The 16960-nt window shown below is 44.9% G+C and overlaps 1 protein-coding gene across 2 annotated transcripts in view; it reads left to right on the forward strand.

The window, feature by feature from the left end:
• Positions 1-856: 856 nt before the first annotated feature.
• Positions 857-16960, forward strand: part of jph3a (junctophilin 3a) — an 18420-nt gene continuing 2316 nt past the window's right edge. Inside the window, exons 1-4 of one of the 2 annotated variants that reach the window (XM_052063891.1) lie at positions 857-2192; positions 12118-12898; positions 15276-15400; positions 16776-16960. The exon at positions 16776-16960 is cut by the window's right edge and continues 1059 nt beyond it. In XM_052063891.1, the coding sequence (XP_051919851.1) occupies positions 1811-2192; positions 12118-12898; positions 15276-15400; positions 16776-16960 (1473 nt within the window). In that variant the 5' untranslated portion in view covers positions 857-1810. The remainder of the gene's footprint in view (positions 2193-12117; positions 12899-15275; positions 15401-16775) is intronic. The other variant, XM_052063889.1, reaches the window with a different exon arrangement.

Here is a 16960-nt window from a genome sequence, read left to right on the forward strand (position 1 = left end):
TAATAATTGGTCGTGGGAATTTTATATAACTGACTAATGTTATATAACTGACTCTGAAGGAGTATTCATTTATCACGTTTGAGTCTTTTCGGGCATCAATTTGTGCAGATTCATTGGTTGTACTCATTGTTGGTGGATAGAAAAACCATTTATGGTTGGTTGATTTATTCATCATGAAGCTTCAATTAAATCTTGGGTCACATTCAAAGTACAAAGGAAAAAGATGAGCATCTGCTTCCTGCATGGTATCGTAAAAATGAATGAATGTTGTTATCAGCAAGTAAGTGCCCAAAAACATGACCTTCTTGTTGACAGTAATTAAACTGTAGTATTTCATAAAATGTTTCAAAAGTTGTTTAATGAACTCGAGGAAATTACACGTTTGGGGCAAGATCTCTTTTACACTGTGAGAGGAAAAGTCCATGTTAGGGGCTGCAGCGACTGTATATACCTGAGCATTTTGGGACATTGGGCCCTTTCTCGAAAACACCTCAGAGAAAGCATCGGCATCAGTTTCCATCTATAGAAGGTCTTGGATATGCAACATTCTGTTCCAAAGTAGTCTGAAAGAATTAAATGCTGCTTTTCTCAAATAATTTTTCACAAATAATTATTGCGTAGGAAGGTCGAGATCAATGACCTTACCAACCACCGCTTATCGGGGAATCATTTTGCTGACGACCAGATTTTAGTCTGAGGGGAGCAGCGGGAGAGCGTGAAATGAGGCTGGATAATCAGGAAAAGCAGACTGTATCCCCAAAGGAATGGAGCAAAGAGCTCCAGACATACTGCTATTGGCACCATCCTTCTGTCTCTATCTCTTTAAGAGCGGAGGGAAGGAGTGCTATGTGTGCGTGTGGGGGAGGGGTATCGGATGGGGTGGAACAGTCCTGTAATGAGTGGAGAGACGAGAGCTAGATGGAGGAAAATAGCGAGAGGCCAAAAATCAAGAGAGGGCCAGATGACCTGGTGGAATTGAGGGATACAACATATTTCTGCCTTAAGGGAGATGCTGGGATGGAGAGGACAATGGAGTGGAATATTTCTTTTCTTCATCTCTTGACACCCTAAGGAGAGAGCCTCCTGTGCAGAGTGGAGACAGCTAGGAAACGGGAGATAATCACACTCCACTTCGCTTTGGCCTCTCTGCTATAACGATTCAAAGACTCGGTCTGTAGCCTGAAATGTTTGTTTTCTGGTCCACGCTCGAAAGGAATCGCTTCAACTTTCTGCTTTCCTACAATTTTTCTGAATGACGTACCAACGCGGTTGGATCTCAGCTTCATGTCTCCATGTCTGCCGGTGCAGGAGGGATGTTGGGATGCTCTAATGGCTAACTGAGCCGAGATCCATTGCTGCTGCTGCTGCTGCTGCTGCTGTCGTTAGTCTGTAGGCCTGCGGGACTGGTGGACTCGCTCGTCTGGAGCGCCTCGCCGCACGATCGAGGCGATGGGCCGATGAGCTCCCCAACTGCGCCATGGGTGGAGGAGGCATCGGATGATGAGGATGAGGAGCACCGTTAGCCTGCTTGCCCATGGGAACGAGCATGTACAACAACCGTTTTCATCATTCCAGTCCCATCAGTGAAGCTTAGATTTCTTCTGCATCATAGATGATGCGCATAAGGCCTTCCTGTCATTCCTAACAGGAAATTGGATTTCACATTTGGAGCGAAGGAGGTAAGGGGCCCGTGCCTCCCTGCGACTTGATCCGAGCAAGGCCTCCTCCCGACTAGCTGCTTCTGAGTAAACCAGGCCCTTGCGCTTCTTTTTCCTGACATTCTAAGGATTTGCCTAAACCTGTTTCATGCATGTCCACTGGAGGCAGGTTTGACTTTGATGATGGGGGGTCGTACTGTGGGGGGTGGGAGCAGGGAAAAGCCCATGGGAGAGGGGTCTGTACGGGGCCACAGGGTCAGGGTGAGTATGCAGGGGCATGGAGTCATGGCTTTGAGGTACTGGGTGTGTACACGTGGCCCAGTGGGAACAACTATCAGGGCACCTGGGCGCAAGGCAAGCGGCATGGAATTGGAGTGGAGAGCAAGGGCCGCTGGGATTATCGAGGGGAGTGGACGCAAGGGTTTAAAGGTCGCTACGGACAGCTGGAGAGCACAGCCAGTGGCGCCCGCTACGAGGGAACGTGGAGCAACGGCCTCCAGGATGGATACGGAACTGAAACCTATTCTGATGGAGGTAAAACTGATTCAGAGTCTCCTCGTCATTCTGATTTTGTCTCTCTGGAACCACTATTGCCGCAAACTACCAATTGGTGATTTAAAAATGAATTTTGAGGCGGCAAGTTGAACATGTTGAACGTGGTGTAGCGCTGAGCACATCGTTCGCACAGTTCTTAGGTTTGGGCTTTAAATCGTCCCTCCGGCCTACCGAGGGACGGATTTGTGTGTTCTCCCCACGTTTGCTTGGGTGTCCTTCGGTACACTACAAACATGCATGATTAAATACTTAAAAGACTATACATTGTGTGGATGCAAACTTTTGTTTGTCTATAGGTGCCCAATGATTAACTGCTGACTCTCGCCCAAACTTGACTGGGCTGGGCTCTAGCTCATGCGCAATATCGAGAATGGGTGGATGGAAATGGTACCAGTTGCTGAGCCTGGTGTAAAGTGCACGACTTCTCCAGTGCGGTACCATAAATATAATGCGGGTCACATTCACAACAGACATCAGGGGGGGCTGTGTCTGTATCATTAATTTTAAAACTGATTAAAAAAAAAGACAGTCAACACACTCCATATTTGCTCAGTATTACACCCTCTGTGCTATGAAGTCGCCATGGTGACGCCAAGACATCAGGTCAGAATGTCACTAGAGAACATAGCGTGGCGCTCATACATACGTCTAATTGGCTGTTTGGCGCCTACCCTGCCATCAGCTGTTTCCTTGCTTACTTCTAACTTGAGCCCCTTAATGTGTGATGCAGCACAGGCCAAGCAAAGGAGAATGTTGGAGTTCAGTAAGTGATGGAGACAGAGGGAACACAGCCTTGTGCATTACAAACAAGGTGTTGTTAAGTTACTGTTACAAAAAGCTCTAACACTGAAAATATAAACTAGACGCTGAATGCAATGGGGCAGAAAAAAAAACCACTGCGTCACATATCACGCCTGCCCTGGTCTTCCGCTCACGTGGAGGACCGCCGACAGAGGAATTCAGCATGCACGAGCTGACACATTTTCTCCAAGCCAGTAAATCCAGGCACATAACACACAGGAGAGCCAACACGGACATAAATTGGAAGCCTCCTGGGCCCACACAGCACAAGCTTGCTTGCTTTCAGAACCACAGACAGCTCCTGGTCATATTGCGGACAATTTAGCCAATTACCCCAGACGGAAGACACTAACAAATACATTGGCAAGGAGCTCTATGGACTGAAATTACACATTCGTAGCATCTTTGCATACTTTCCTATATATTTTCCATGTGTGTTTGCACTTCTGGGAAAAATACCAATTTTAGACGGTCATTAATCAAACAGTATTCTAATCATTGCATGCTTGCACAGAACTACAATGACCTGCATCATACTCTATTTATAATTTTACTCCTCTCGTGCAGCTGAAATAACTGAAAAAAACAAAACACTGTACTGGAAACTGCCCTCACTACTTTTACACCATGGCCAATTACAACCACAAGTGTGGGTGAAGCCGTTGAAGCAGCATTATCTGAACTATACAATATTCATTTTGTGAACAAATGCAAATGACAGCAATACATTTGTTGTGTGTTTGTGGGGTGTTTAAATTGTGTGTGTGTGGGCGGGGGGTTGTGTGTGTGTGTGTGGGACGGGGGGGGGGGGGTTACTTTGCAACTGATTTTGTCAAGATTCACTGTCTGTATATCCACCAAGTGGTACGTGGTATGGAGCATGCCCTCCACTTGCAGTCGTTCCAAAAAATGTGTCCATTAGTTCTAAATACCTTAAAATATGTGACAGACAGAGTATTCATGATGTGACATAATGTGGTATTCAGTGGCTCCTCAACTACTGACTTTAGTTCATGGAGTACCACCATTTATTAAGTGGGTGCGCTGTGCACTTGAAAAATTGGATGCAGCCCCTCAAAATGACACCTTTGAAAAAAACGTTACGCTAACTGCAATGAAAAAAAAATCGCCAACTTCATAATTCACTGTACTGTATGGCATTTGCAAATTTACACTTGATGATCACACCCATTTTGATATCCGATCCAATGAAATCCTTTTTTAAGCAACAGAATTAATTGTTCCATTTATCGCAAGAAGTCATCCAGATTATGAATGAGCATAGCAGCCCCATTCCATTACACTGCCATCACTACGTTTGATTTTTTTTAAATCATGTGTTATTTTTATGCTCAATATGATAAGATGCACACTTAATAATTTCAATGTTTTCCACTTCAGTTCACAGAATGTTTCATCAAAAGTCTTTACGAATCAGTTTCTTTTGAGGAGGCTAAATGTGATGTGAGTGTTTTGGGGTGTTTTGTCAGTGGTGTTTTTTTCATCTTCCTTATGGTTCATTAAGGAACACGTACCTTAACTGTGGCCAAAAGATAGTGCGGTTCTTTGGATGTCATTTGCGCTTCTTGAGTGGACTCCTTGCAACATCATGGGTGGATTTTTGGAGTAATTTTGGTTGGCTGATCACTCCTGTGAAAATGATAATAATAATAATCATCAACATCATCATCACCAATCGAATTTGTGTAGCACTTTTGCTCTTAGGAATATTGAGTGTGACTATGACTTTGTAAACTCTTAGATTGATAGATTTCGATCATTTTGTTTCTCATTTGTTCTTGAATTCCTTTGGATGAAAGCATGTTTCTTTTTTAGGTGCCAAATGGTTTGACAGCAACATTTCCTTTGAGGAAAGTACAGTGACCATTATTGAAGTGCTGTTTTTAATTGATATCCTCCGATGATCTTTGCATTCTTAAAATATACTTTTTGTCATTATTTCCTGTTTGTGTGGCCTAATTGGGAATTAATGCAAGATATAATGTAATTGGGACACATTCTGTGTCCCAATTACACACTACATACTAATTATGCACAGATCTAATCTTCCATCTCTCGCTCTGGATTCAATACAACATATTTGCTTTTAGTGCCCCTTTACAGAAGTGCTTTGTCAATTTAACAGGCACACAGCAGCTACATTATGAGCCGAGTCAGTGGCATGGTTGGTGAATGCTCCCCAGAATGTTCTTAACTGATTTTTCCATTTTTATTTACATACAAACCTTGAAAAATCTTCAATACAATGTATTTAGAAAACGAAATTAAATAAATACTCACCTTTTCCATCTTTACACATGTAAATTTGATGAAAAAAAAAGCAGTCCATGTTTTCACTTTGCCCATGCTTGCAGTGGTACATGTCTCTGATTACGTCGGGGTAAAAAGGAGGGCCAAGTCTGCTGACTAAAAGCTGCATGAGGAAAAAATGTAAATGAAGGGCTGCAATTGATTACTTGTATAATTCATTCATTCATCTTCCGTACCGCTTGATCCTCACTAGGGTCGCGGGGGGTGCTGGAGCCCATCCCAGCCGTCTCCGGGCAGTAGGCGGGGGATACCCTGAATCGGTTGCCAGCCAATCGCAGGGCACACATAGACGAACAACCATTCGCACTCACACTCACACCTAGGGACAATTTAGAGTGTTCAATCAGTCTGCCATGCATGTTTTTGGAATGTGGGAGGAAACCGGAGCACCCGGAGAAAACCCACGCAGGCCCGGGGAGAACATGCAAACTCCACACAGGGAGGCCGGAGCTGGAATCGAACCCGGTACCTCTGCACTGTGAAGCCGACGTGCTAACCACTTGACTACCGGGCCGCCCTTACTTGTATAATGATCATAAATTAATTGATTTCATTCACTTAATACTGTTAGGTAAAGAGAGTCCTTGTTCACTCTCCAATTTCAATCCGGTCCACTTGATTTACTACATTACTGATTTCACAGTCCATATTTTCCATCCGACCATGTTTGCTCCTGCATCCAGGGGACTGTACATTTTGGGGTAAAGAGCCCATCCCGTCCATCCATCCATCTATTTTCTACGGCGCTTATCCTCACGAGGGTCGCAGGCGTACTAGAGCCAATTCCAGTTGTCTTCGGGCAGTAAGCGATAGCCAATCGCAGGGCACACGTAGACGAACAACCATTCACACTCATACTGACACCTCGGGACAATTTGGAGTGCCCAATCAACCTGCCCGCCTTTTGGAATGTGGGAGGAAACTGGACAACCCGTAGAAAACGCACGCAGGCAAGGGGGAGAACACGGAATGACCACACAGGAAGGCCGAAGCATTAACTGAAATCTGCACCTCTGCACAGTGAAGCGGACGTGCTAACCAGTCGAGCACCTCGTCGCCGCTGAAAGAGTCGTGGATAAAAAAAAATAAAGTTTATAAGAAAGTATTCATCGCTGATGGTAGAAACAATTAATTAGTTGCGAGCCCGGCCCAGCTAGCAGCAGAAAGTCCCATGCTATTAATATCCATTCAGCCATTATCCAAGCCATTTATCCTCACGAGGGTTGCAGGCTTGCTGGAGCCGATCCTAGCTGTCTTTGCGCATCCCTGAACTGATTGCCAGTCAGTCGCAGGTCACACAGACAAACAACCATCCACGCTCACATTCAAACCTAGCGACAATTTAGAGCAGGGGTCCCCAAACTTTTTCCTGTGAGGGTCAAATAACTTCTCCCTTCTCTGATGGGTTATGGGTATATCAGTTTGTACCAGAAAAAGTGTGACGATCGTAGGGGAGCTTAAAAAAATTATTGTTTTCCAGAAAGCCACACATAACCAAATAACCCTTTCCAGGTTCTTTACAGAAAAAAAGTCAGGAAACACTATTAATGAAATAAATAATAAATAAATAACCCTATCTGAGTTCTTCACAGAAAAAACAGGAAATAAGTACTAACTAAATAACTCTCTTGTTTCTTCATAGAAAAAAGCCATGGAACATTAACTTTCTGTTGTGCCATGCACAATCTTAACAGATAAAAGTTCAGCTCAGTTGTCAGAACAGAATCTCTCTGACACATATGAGCAGTCACTTAAAGTTATTGTGTTCCTTCCTTATAATCCTTTTGTAGGTTCCAGTAGGCTGGTAGACACCGCTGTTTGCAGTCCGGGGGTTTTTGGGGCGTTTATAACACAGTGACAGGTCATTTTGACCCGAGGACAACAGGGGGGTTAGAGGGCCGGGCCAAATGTGCTGACGGGCCGTATCCGGCCCGCGGGCCGTAGTTTGGGGACCCTAATTTAGAGTCTTCCATTGACAAGCCATGCACGTTTTGGGATATATGGGAGGAAACCAGGGTACCCTGAAAAAAAAAACCCACGCAGGCACGGGGATAACCTGCAAACTGAGGGGAGATTTTAGAGTGAATTGAGTGAACTTGATGATTGAATTCATGCTATAGTTGAGCTCATTCACTGATGGTTGACATCAGTAGATAATAATAATATTATTAACAATATTTCTCAACGTCATCATTATCACAATAATAGCATCATAGAGTTAACATTCTAAATTGTCCTTAGGGTGTGAATGGTTGTTCGTCTCTCTATGCCCTGCGAATGCCTGGCGACCGGTTCAGGCTGTACCCCATATATTGCCCAAAGACAGCTGGGATAGGCTCCAGCACTACCGCAACCCTGGTGAGGTTAAGTGGATTTGAAAATTGATGGATGGAATAATAATCATCATCATAATAATAGTTACATTCGACAAATGATAATTCCTCCACCCATGAGGAATAGTATGCAGGATCTATGAGTAGAGACAACATCAAGGAAGCGGCATCTGGACAGAGATGTAAAATTCAGGTCCAGAATAAAAAATAACAATCATAATAATAATAATAATTAAATTATGTGAAGGAAAATTGTAAATAGTACTGAGATTTATCCATTGTGTTCATATTGTATTTAATTGAAAGATGTTTGTTGTTTTTTTTTCTCTTTCTCCTTTCTACATGCATTCCTGCTGCTGGAGGCTGTAAATTTCCCCAGTGTGGGACGAATAAAGGATATCTTATCTTATCTTAGAAAGCAAGAACCGTGCCTCGGTTTGGCTTTAGCACGTTACCTGCCGGTTGAGTCGAAGCACCTGTAGCCAAAGCCAAACAATGGCGGCGCTTTTACTTTCGGGACCGGCATTTGACATCTTTGCACCTGCAAACATGTCTTATGGCACTGGTATCAAACTCGCGATCCGTGGGCCAAATGTGGTCCACAGGACGCTAGTTTGAGGCCCCGCCTTGATATGAAAGTTTACCTCCGTGCTAAATAGTTAGGTCTGTCACATTTGAAGGCCAACAGCTTCGGAGCACCCGGACTATAGCGACAACGAGACCGTACCCACGGTGCCCCGCACCAGCTTGAATAAATGTGCAAACCACAAATATAAACAACCCACCGCTGCTACTTTCACTAGTGCTGCCGAATACACATTTAAACAGATAAACAATACACCAGTGTCGCTGTCACCTGTCATCTGGTGCTCCGAGACGAGCACCAATTTTATATTGCTCAAAACAGGGCAATATACAATTATAAAGTGTACATCTAAGGTAAGCTAGTACTCAGCCTATAGTGGATTTAAGCCATGGTTGCATATTTCGTTTTTCTCAAGTTTGCTTTGAACACAGCAGTCAGGCTACGTTGATTCTGTTGGTCCTTCTTGCGCGGAAATCTCTCTATGGTTTTGTGTAGACATCATTTCGGATGACTACACTTGTTTCGAGGCACAACACAACACCGGAGACGTTTTATTTTCAGTGTGTTCGCTACAACTGCCTCGCTGAACTCTCGACGTGCCTCAGCTCACAGTCACCGTCACCGTTAGACAAACACAGAGAAGCACCACCCCCTTTATTTATATGGACACGGAACATGGTAACCTTCCACACAAAATAGTTCCAAACAAGTAACAATCGCGTCAGTGGCATACATAGTACTCAACAGGCTACCTGCTCTATATTCACCAGAGGCTCATCAACCTCGTCTCTTATTTCTCTCTCGAAACAGTGTCTTCTCCCGCTTGGTGTACATCAGCCTTCTTCGCTACGTACAATCTCTGTACACGGCTTGTTAATGGAGGCTCTCGCTGGCAATCCATCGTGGAGTCGTTAGACGCAATGCGAATGATTTCAGCTTGAGTCGAATTGTGAACAATGTTAACGAGCTTGCATGCAGTAGCCATACATTTAGCAATGGCTTCAGCAAATGTGTTCTTCGTCATGTCATCCATTTTCTTGGCTTTGAAATGATCCATAGCTGTCTGTCTGAGATGAGGGGGGCGGAGTACTCACATCAACTGTGTGCTTGGCCATTAAGTGGTATTTCGGAGTCAACGTACTATGATGATAGCTTAGTTTACGACTGCAAAACATACAGGTAACTTTGGTCTTGTCAGTGGAACAATATGGCAACTTTTTAAAAGTAAACTTTCCATCATAAACTCTTTCAGTAGCCGTTTTCGGTGTTTCGCGCTGCAATGGCTGGCAAAACAGACGTGGGCGTGAACTTCTGCAGCGCGCTTGTTTTATTTCTGGTTTATTTATAGAGTAACATAAAATCCGCTGTGACGTGTGCCGCGTTAATCACGTTAATTTTTTATTAAAAATTTATGCCGATAAAAACACGCTAAACTGACAGCTCTAATATACTGTATAGATAGATAGATAGATAGATAGATAGATAGATAGATAGATAGATAGATAGATAGATAGATAGATAGATAGATAGATAGATAGATAGATAGATAGATAGATAGATAGATAGATAGATAGATAGATATTTACACACACACACACACACACAGAAAACGATTACTTTGTCAAATTTACAAAAGGATTTTTTTCACCCCGCAACCCTTGCTAGGATTGCTTGCTACGAAAATGCCTCGTCAGTGGTGATGCCATTCAAACAAGGCACCAACTTCACAGAACGTACTCTGTCAGCCTATCATCAATCCCGTTACTTAATTGACATAGAGGGCAACCAATCATAGGACTGCATCACTGCTCATGCGCAAACAACGGCGCTAAGCGCTAAACTAGCGAACTGCATGGGGAAAAGACAAATTTGTTTGTATATTGAGCTTTCATTCATTTTCGGCCCGTTCCGACTGTTGCTCATCGTGGTGTGCGTGCATATGTGCGCGAGTGCACTGGTGGGCACTCGCGTGAGTGCGTGCGTGCGAGTGCGCATGTGCGTGTGTGTGCGTGTGTGTGTGTGTGTGTGTATTAGGGATGTGAATCTCAGCACTGAGGACGATTCGATACACATCTCGATGCACTACCAGCGATGCGATACTGAAACGATACATGGAATTTTCTGGCGACACGATGTGATACGTTTCACCGTCTTCACGATGTGATACGACGCGATACACATTTAGTTCAAATCAATGCGACCCCATACGATACAGTGCAATTTGTTGTGATATTGTGCAATTAAACATGATGCAAATACGCACAGAAAAAAAGTAAAAAAAAAAGATGGAATTCAGTATGGTATTGCAAAAAGTAGACCACTTTATTCCTTATAAACAGTAGAACGTGTAAAACAACTTATTTAAGCCCTTTCACAATTGGGTTTTGTGCAAAGAAAATGTAAACAATTTGGTACCTGAGACTCACAGCTATTGCTGCAGTGTAAACACAAACAGACTACTCACTGAGTGTCTTATATGAAATATCCATCTCCATAGGACAGAAAAAAATACAATTGAAACAATGTGGCAGTCACAGCCTAAAGCTGCTGTGTGTATTGTAGCGTACACAGACCACTCTCATTGAGTGTCAAAATGAAATGTCCAAAAGAGTCATTCATATATAGTTTTTCCTTGCGTGGTCACAATGAGCTGCAAGGGGACCCCCAAAATAAGAGGCGATTTTTTTCTGATCCTGACCTGGTTTGCCAAGAGTTTCTCCGGTGTCCAACGAGGAACTGGACGGGGAGGGGGAGAGGGGCGGGAAACTTGTCGGTGATGTGGTGCCATCGTTTTAAGTGGTCTGCATATTTTTGGTGCTGCCCTTGTATGGCTTCATCGTGCGACATTCTTTGCAAATTACGGAGCTTTTATCAATCTTTCCATCTTTCTTTTCGAAGCCGTAGTATTTCCAAACATAAGATCTGAATGTTGCGGAAGCATTAAATACAGTAGTTTCCTCGCTGCTGCTTGCGCGAACTTCCATAGTGTTTCGCTAGTTGTGTACTGGACTGTATGTGACGCGCGGCTACCGTCCGTATTCAACACATAACGCAAAACAATGATGGTGCATTCATTGCGCCTAGGAAAGGGCAGATAGGTGACGTTTAACATGAATAAAACGGTGCTTGATACGGATTTTACCGATACCCACCAATGCATCGTGATGAATCTCGATTTCACCCGCGAATCGCGTCGTACCGAGTGAATGAGCCGATGCACTCGCATCGCGCACGCGCGCATCGATGTATCGATTAATATCGATTATTTTCCACACCCTTAGTGTGTATGCTTGCACGTGCGGGTTGTTCGTGAGAAGTTGGTCGCTTTAAAAGTCGATCTTTGGCCAAAAAAGTGTGTGTGTGTGTGTGCACGTGTGTGTGCACGCGTGTGCGCGAGGAAGGGTATGATGTGGCTCTTTGCAGTCACCCAGTAAAAAAAAATGGCTCTTCATCTCTGACTGGTTGGCCACCCCTGGATTAAGCGGGTCAGAAAATGGATGAATGAATATTTTTTCATGCTTTACTTAATGTATTTTATCTAATTACTGGTGATTTCAAAATATTTCATTTGGAATTTTCTGAAATTACTTCACAGTGGGCCTTTGAATGTAAATGTTTTATACAGCCCATTTGTAAGTGATATTGTCTGCCAACGGTGTACCCATATATGGTTTTACCACTGAGCTCCATCGATGGATGATGTTCTTAATTTATGAAATGTTTCTGAAATTTTTCCACAAATTGACACTCAGTTTTGACCAACCGGTGATCCTGTTCCATGGCAAAATGACAGTTATGAAGTCATAAAAGCTATACTTGTCTGACTTCTGATTCATGTCTCTGCCTGGGCCAGGAACCTACCAGGGCCAGTGGCTGGCTGGGATGCGTCATGGCTACGGTGTGCGGCAGAGTGTGCCATACGGCATGGCGACCGTCATCCTTTTCCCTCTGCGAACGTCCATAAACTCCCTCCGTTCTGAGCACAGTCACGGCCCCCCAGCTGTGCTTGAGGACGGTGTGGCCAATACGCCCACGGACGGGGTGGCGTCTGTGCTGGCTGGCAGCCCTGTGGGGCGAGGAGGGTTTGCTTTAACTGCTCCAAGTGAAGCCGAGCGCCAGAGAAAGAGGAAAGGTCGCTTTCGACAATCCATCCTAAGTGGCCTGAAACTACGACGCTCTGAATCCAAAAGCTCCCTTGCCAGTCAGCTGAGTAAGCAAAGTTCCTTCTGCAGCGAGGCCGGCATGAGTACGGTTAGCTCGGCTGCGTCCGACATCCACTCCAATGCTAGCGAGAATGAACAGGGTACTCCTGTGGATGCAACTGTCACAGAAATGTATGCAGGTGAGTGGCGGAGCGACCACAGGGCTGGTTGGGGGGTGGGTCGACGCTCGGATGGTCTTCACTACGCAGGTGAATGGGCAGGGAACAAAAGACATGGGTACGGATGCACTACCTTTCCTGATGGCACCAAGGAGGAGGGAAAGTACAAACAGAACATGTTGGTGAGTGGCAAGCGCAAGAACCTGATTCCGCTGAGGGCTAGTAAAATCCGAGAGAAGGTGGACCGAGCTGTTGAAGCTGCAGAAAAGGCTGCGGAAATTGCCAAGCAGAAAGCTGAGATTGCCATGTCAAGGTAATATAACATTTACTGTATTTACAGCCATGTCAAAAATCAAAAGATCACCCTTGTTTCTTCAGTTTCCCATTCATTTTAAATACCTGGTAAAACTCAATGTATGGTAAGACCAATATATCAATGACAACAAAAACAGCTTCGAAGAGTTGAAATGAAGTGATATTTCCTGAATGTTGTCTTGAAGAGAACCCATAATCACTTACCGGTACTCAATTTTTTGAATAAATACTTCTTGGCATTGTACTGCCAGAAATGGTGCTTTAGGCATTCCATGTTTTCCTTTGTGTCAGATTGTTACTTGTTACACTTTTAGTGGCACCAGACATTAATATGAACAAGCTGACCTCGACTCGGGATGTTGGGAGTCGGTGGGCAGGGTATTTTGAAGACCTCCTCAACTCCACCACCACGCCTTCCTTGGAGGAAGCAGAGTCTGAGGACTCTGAGGTGAGCTCTCCTATCTCTGTGGTTGAAGTCACCGATGTGGTCAAAAAGCTTCTTGGTGGCAAGGCTCCAGGGGCGGATGAGATCCGCCCGGAGTTCCTCAAGGCTCTGGATGTTGTGGGGCTGTCCTGGTTGACACACCTCTGCAACATCGCGTGGTCATCGGGGAGAGTGCCTCTGGATTTGCAGACCGGGGTGGTGGTCCCTCTTTTTAAAAAGGTGGACCGGAGGGTGTGCTCCAACTACAGAGGGATCACACTCCTCAGCCTCTCTGGTAAGGTCTATTCAGGGGTGCTGGAGAGGAGGGTCTGTCGGGAAGTCGAGCCTCAGATTGAGGAGGAACAGTGTGTTTTTCGACCTGGCCATGGAACAGTGGACCAGCTCTACACCCTTAGCAGTGTCCTCGAGGGTACATGGGAACTCGCCCAACCAGTCTACATGTGTTTTGTGGACTTGGAGAAGGCGTTCGACCGTGTCCCTCGTGGAGTTCTGTGGGAGGTGCTTCGGGAGTATGGGGTACCGAATCCCCTAATACGGGCTGTTTGGTCCCTATACTGCCGATGTCAGAGTTTGGTTTGCATTAAGTCGTAATCGTTTCCAGTGAGGGTTGCACTCTGCCAAGGCTGCCTTTTGTCGCTGATTCTGTTCATAACTTTTATGGACAGAATTTCTAGGGGTAGCCAAAGCATTGAAGGGGTCACTTTTGGCGGTATTACATCCCTGCTTTTTGCAGATGATGTAGTGCTGTTGGCTCCTTCAAGCACGGCCCTCCAACTCTCACTGGAGCGCTTCGCAGCCGAGTGTGAAGCGGTTGGGATGAAAATCAGCACCTCCAAATCTAAAACAATGGTCCTCAGTCGGAAAAGGGTGGAGTATCCTCTCCAGGTCGGGGAGGAGATCCTGCCCCAAGTGGAGGAGTTTAAGTATCTTGGGGTCTTGTTCATGAATGAGGGCAGGAGGGAGCGAGAGATCGACAGGCGGATCGGTGCAGTGTCTGCTGTGATGCCGACTTTGTATCGGTCTGTCATGGTAAAAAAGGAGCTGAGCGAAAGGGCGAAGCTCTCAATTTACCGGTCGATCTACGTCCCAACCCTTATCTATGGTCACGAGCTGTGGGTTGTGACCGAAAGAATGAGATCCCGGATACAAGCGGCCGAAATGAGTTTTCTCCGCAGGGTGTCCGGGCTCTCCCTTAGAGATAAGATGAGAAGCTTGGTCATTCGGGAGGGGCTCAGAGTCGAGCCACTTCTCCTCCACATCGACAGGAGCCAGATGAGGTGGCTCGGGCATCTGATTAGGATGCCTCCTGAACGCCTCCCTGGTGAGGTGTTCCGGGCATGTCCCACCGGTAGGAGGGCCCGGGGACGACCCAGGACAAGCTAGAGAGACTATGTCACCCAGCTGGCCTGGGAACGTCTCAGGATCCCCCGAGAAGAGCTAGAAGAAGTGGCTGGAGAGAGGGAAGTCTGGGATTCCCTCCGAAAGCTGTTGCCCCCGCGACTCGACCCTAGATAAGCGGTGGAAAATGGATGGATGGATGAATGGAAGAAATTGATGAAAACATTTCGGCTCTTAATTTTTTCCATAGCTATATGTCCATGGATGTAGGGCTGGACATGTACTAAAATATAGTACATATCCAACCCTTCCATATTGTAACCCCACAGAGTTATTACCCTGCCAAAAACAGTGAATAAGTTCATTGATTAAAAAAATAGATTCCACAAATAGAATTTAATGTAATCTATCAGAGGAAGTATTGTCACAGTGCCAACGGTAATAGATCACTGGAGAAAGACTGTCACTGAAAATGGATAATCAGAGTATGAAATACTACTTCACGGTCCATTTTCAGTTTGTAAAAGACAGAATGTCTTCCTATTTTCTCTCAGAACTCTATGAGTGAAATGTTTCTTACTGTTGTGACCAGAATGAGCCATGCTCGTGGAAAGGCAGAGGCGGCTGAGAAAGTTGCACAGAAGGCCATGGAAGAATGTCGACTCTCACGTATAGCTGCCAAAGAGCTCTCACCCTCTTTTCACATCTACGGCAATGGTGAGTTGTCAATCAAGTATGGAATCACCTTGAATATTGTTTTATGTGCATGAAATCTGTCATAAGTGTCTTACATTTAAACATGGGCATATCTCTGTAGCTGCAGTTTAAGAAGCACTATGCGGCTCCATTAATTCAAATCATGTTATAGTGCCATTTTGTCTGACTTCTGCGGCATTTTCCATGTAAACAATTTCTCCCTAAATAAGGTAATACACACTTACTTATACAGCACCACAGGTTAAGAGCACAATAGTAAACATAGTGTTAAAGGGAAGCTCTTGCACTAAGATCATGCTGATATACCTAATAATATGACAAGGTAGGATACAGTATGGACATGTTTGTTAGAAAGAGAAAAAGGCATTGAGATACTTTTGTAACTTTTCTGCCGTGGATACAATTACTCAACTTAACTCAACTCAAGAACACTTTAAAACAGCCATCACTATATACAAAGTGCTGTACCTGGAGCAACTATCATATATACAACAATAAAGCAACAAATCAGTATCGAAGACGGTAGAGAGCCTCAAACAGTATTACTAAGATCATAATTTGGGTCATGCTGAGTCAAATGCCAAAGAATATAAGTGAGTTTTGAGGTGGGTATTAAAGATGGGCAGCGAGGAGTCTTGCCGAATGTTCAGTGGGAGGTCATTCCAGAGAGAGGGACTAGCAATGGAAAAGGCTCGATCTCCTCTGAGCCTCCGCTTAGTTCTTGGTACTTCTAATAATGCCTGGTCCGCAGACCTGAGGCCGTGTCTAGGGGCGGAGGGGCTCAGAGAGGTAAGGTGGCGCAAGGTCATTTAAAGATTTGAAAACAAATAATAGGATCTTAAAAAGACCTCTAAAATGCATAGGGAGCCAGTGAAGGGATGCCAACGTAGGAGTTATGTGCCCCCTCTTACGAGTACCAGTCAAGAGGCAAGCGGCAGCTTGCTTAATGGAGGTTTGGCTGACTCCAAAGTAAAGGGCATTGCAGTAATCGAGCCGGGATGTGACAAAGGCATGAATTACTGTCTCGAAGTCTTCATGTGAGAGGAGAGGTTTTACTTTAGCCAGCTGCCTAAGATGAAAGAAGCTGGATTTAACAACGGCACCAATTTGCCAATCAGGTTTAAAATCACTGTACAGTTTAAGACTCAAGTTTGAGACTGTTGACTTAAGATAAGGAGAATACTTTTGAAGACTGAAGGTAACTGTGACTGCTTATCCAGAATTCAGTTTGTTTGCTGCTTACCTTTGTCATACAGCATGATATTAACACGGCTCCATAGTCTTGGACACACTTGCCATCTAATGAGTTCACTGTGGGTTTGTGCCAGTTCACTTCATTGGTGCTACAGTATTACCTGTCCAACTGTTTTCCCAGGGCTCGAATGTCAAAAGCCCCAGCACCAGAATGTCAAGGACAAAGACCACGAGGTCATCTCCACCGGGACAGACAGTCCAGAGCTGTGTACTCCGGACACGACACCGCCGGTAATAACACCCGATCTCAGCCCTGTGCTGAGTGGCCCTATCTGCCCAACCGGCAGTCCACCCAATCATGTACAT

Source organism: Hippocampus zosterae, chromosome 4 (genome assembly GCF_025434085.1).
Source record: "Hippocampus zosterae strain Florida chromosome 4, ASM2543408v3, whole genome shotgun sequence".
In the NCBI taxonomy this organism is placed as follows: domain Eukaryota; kingdom Metazoa; phylum Chordata; class Actinopteri; order Syngnathiformes; family Syngnathidae; genus Hippocampus; species Hippocampus zosterae.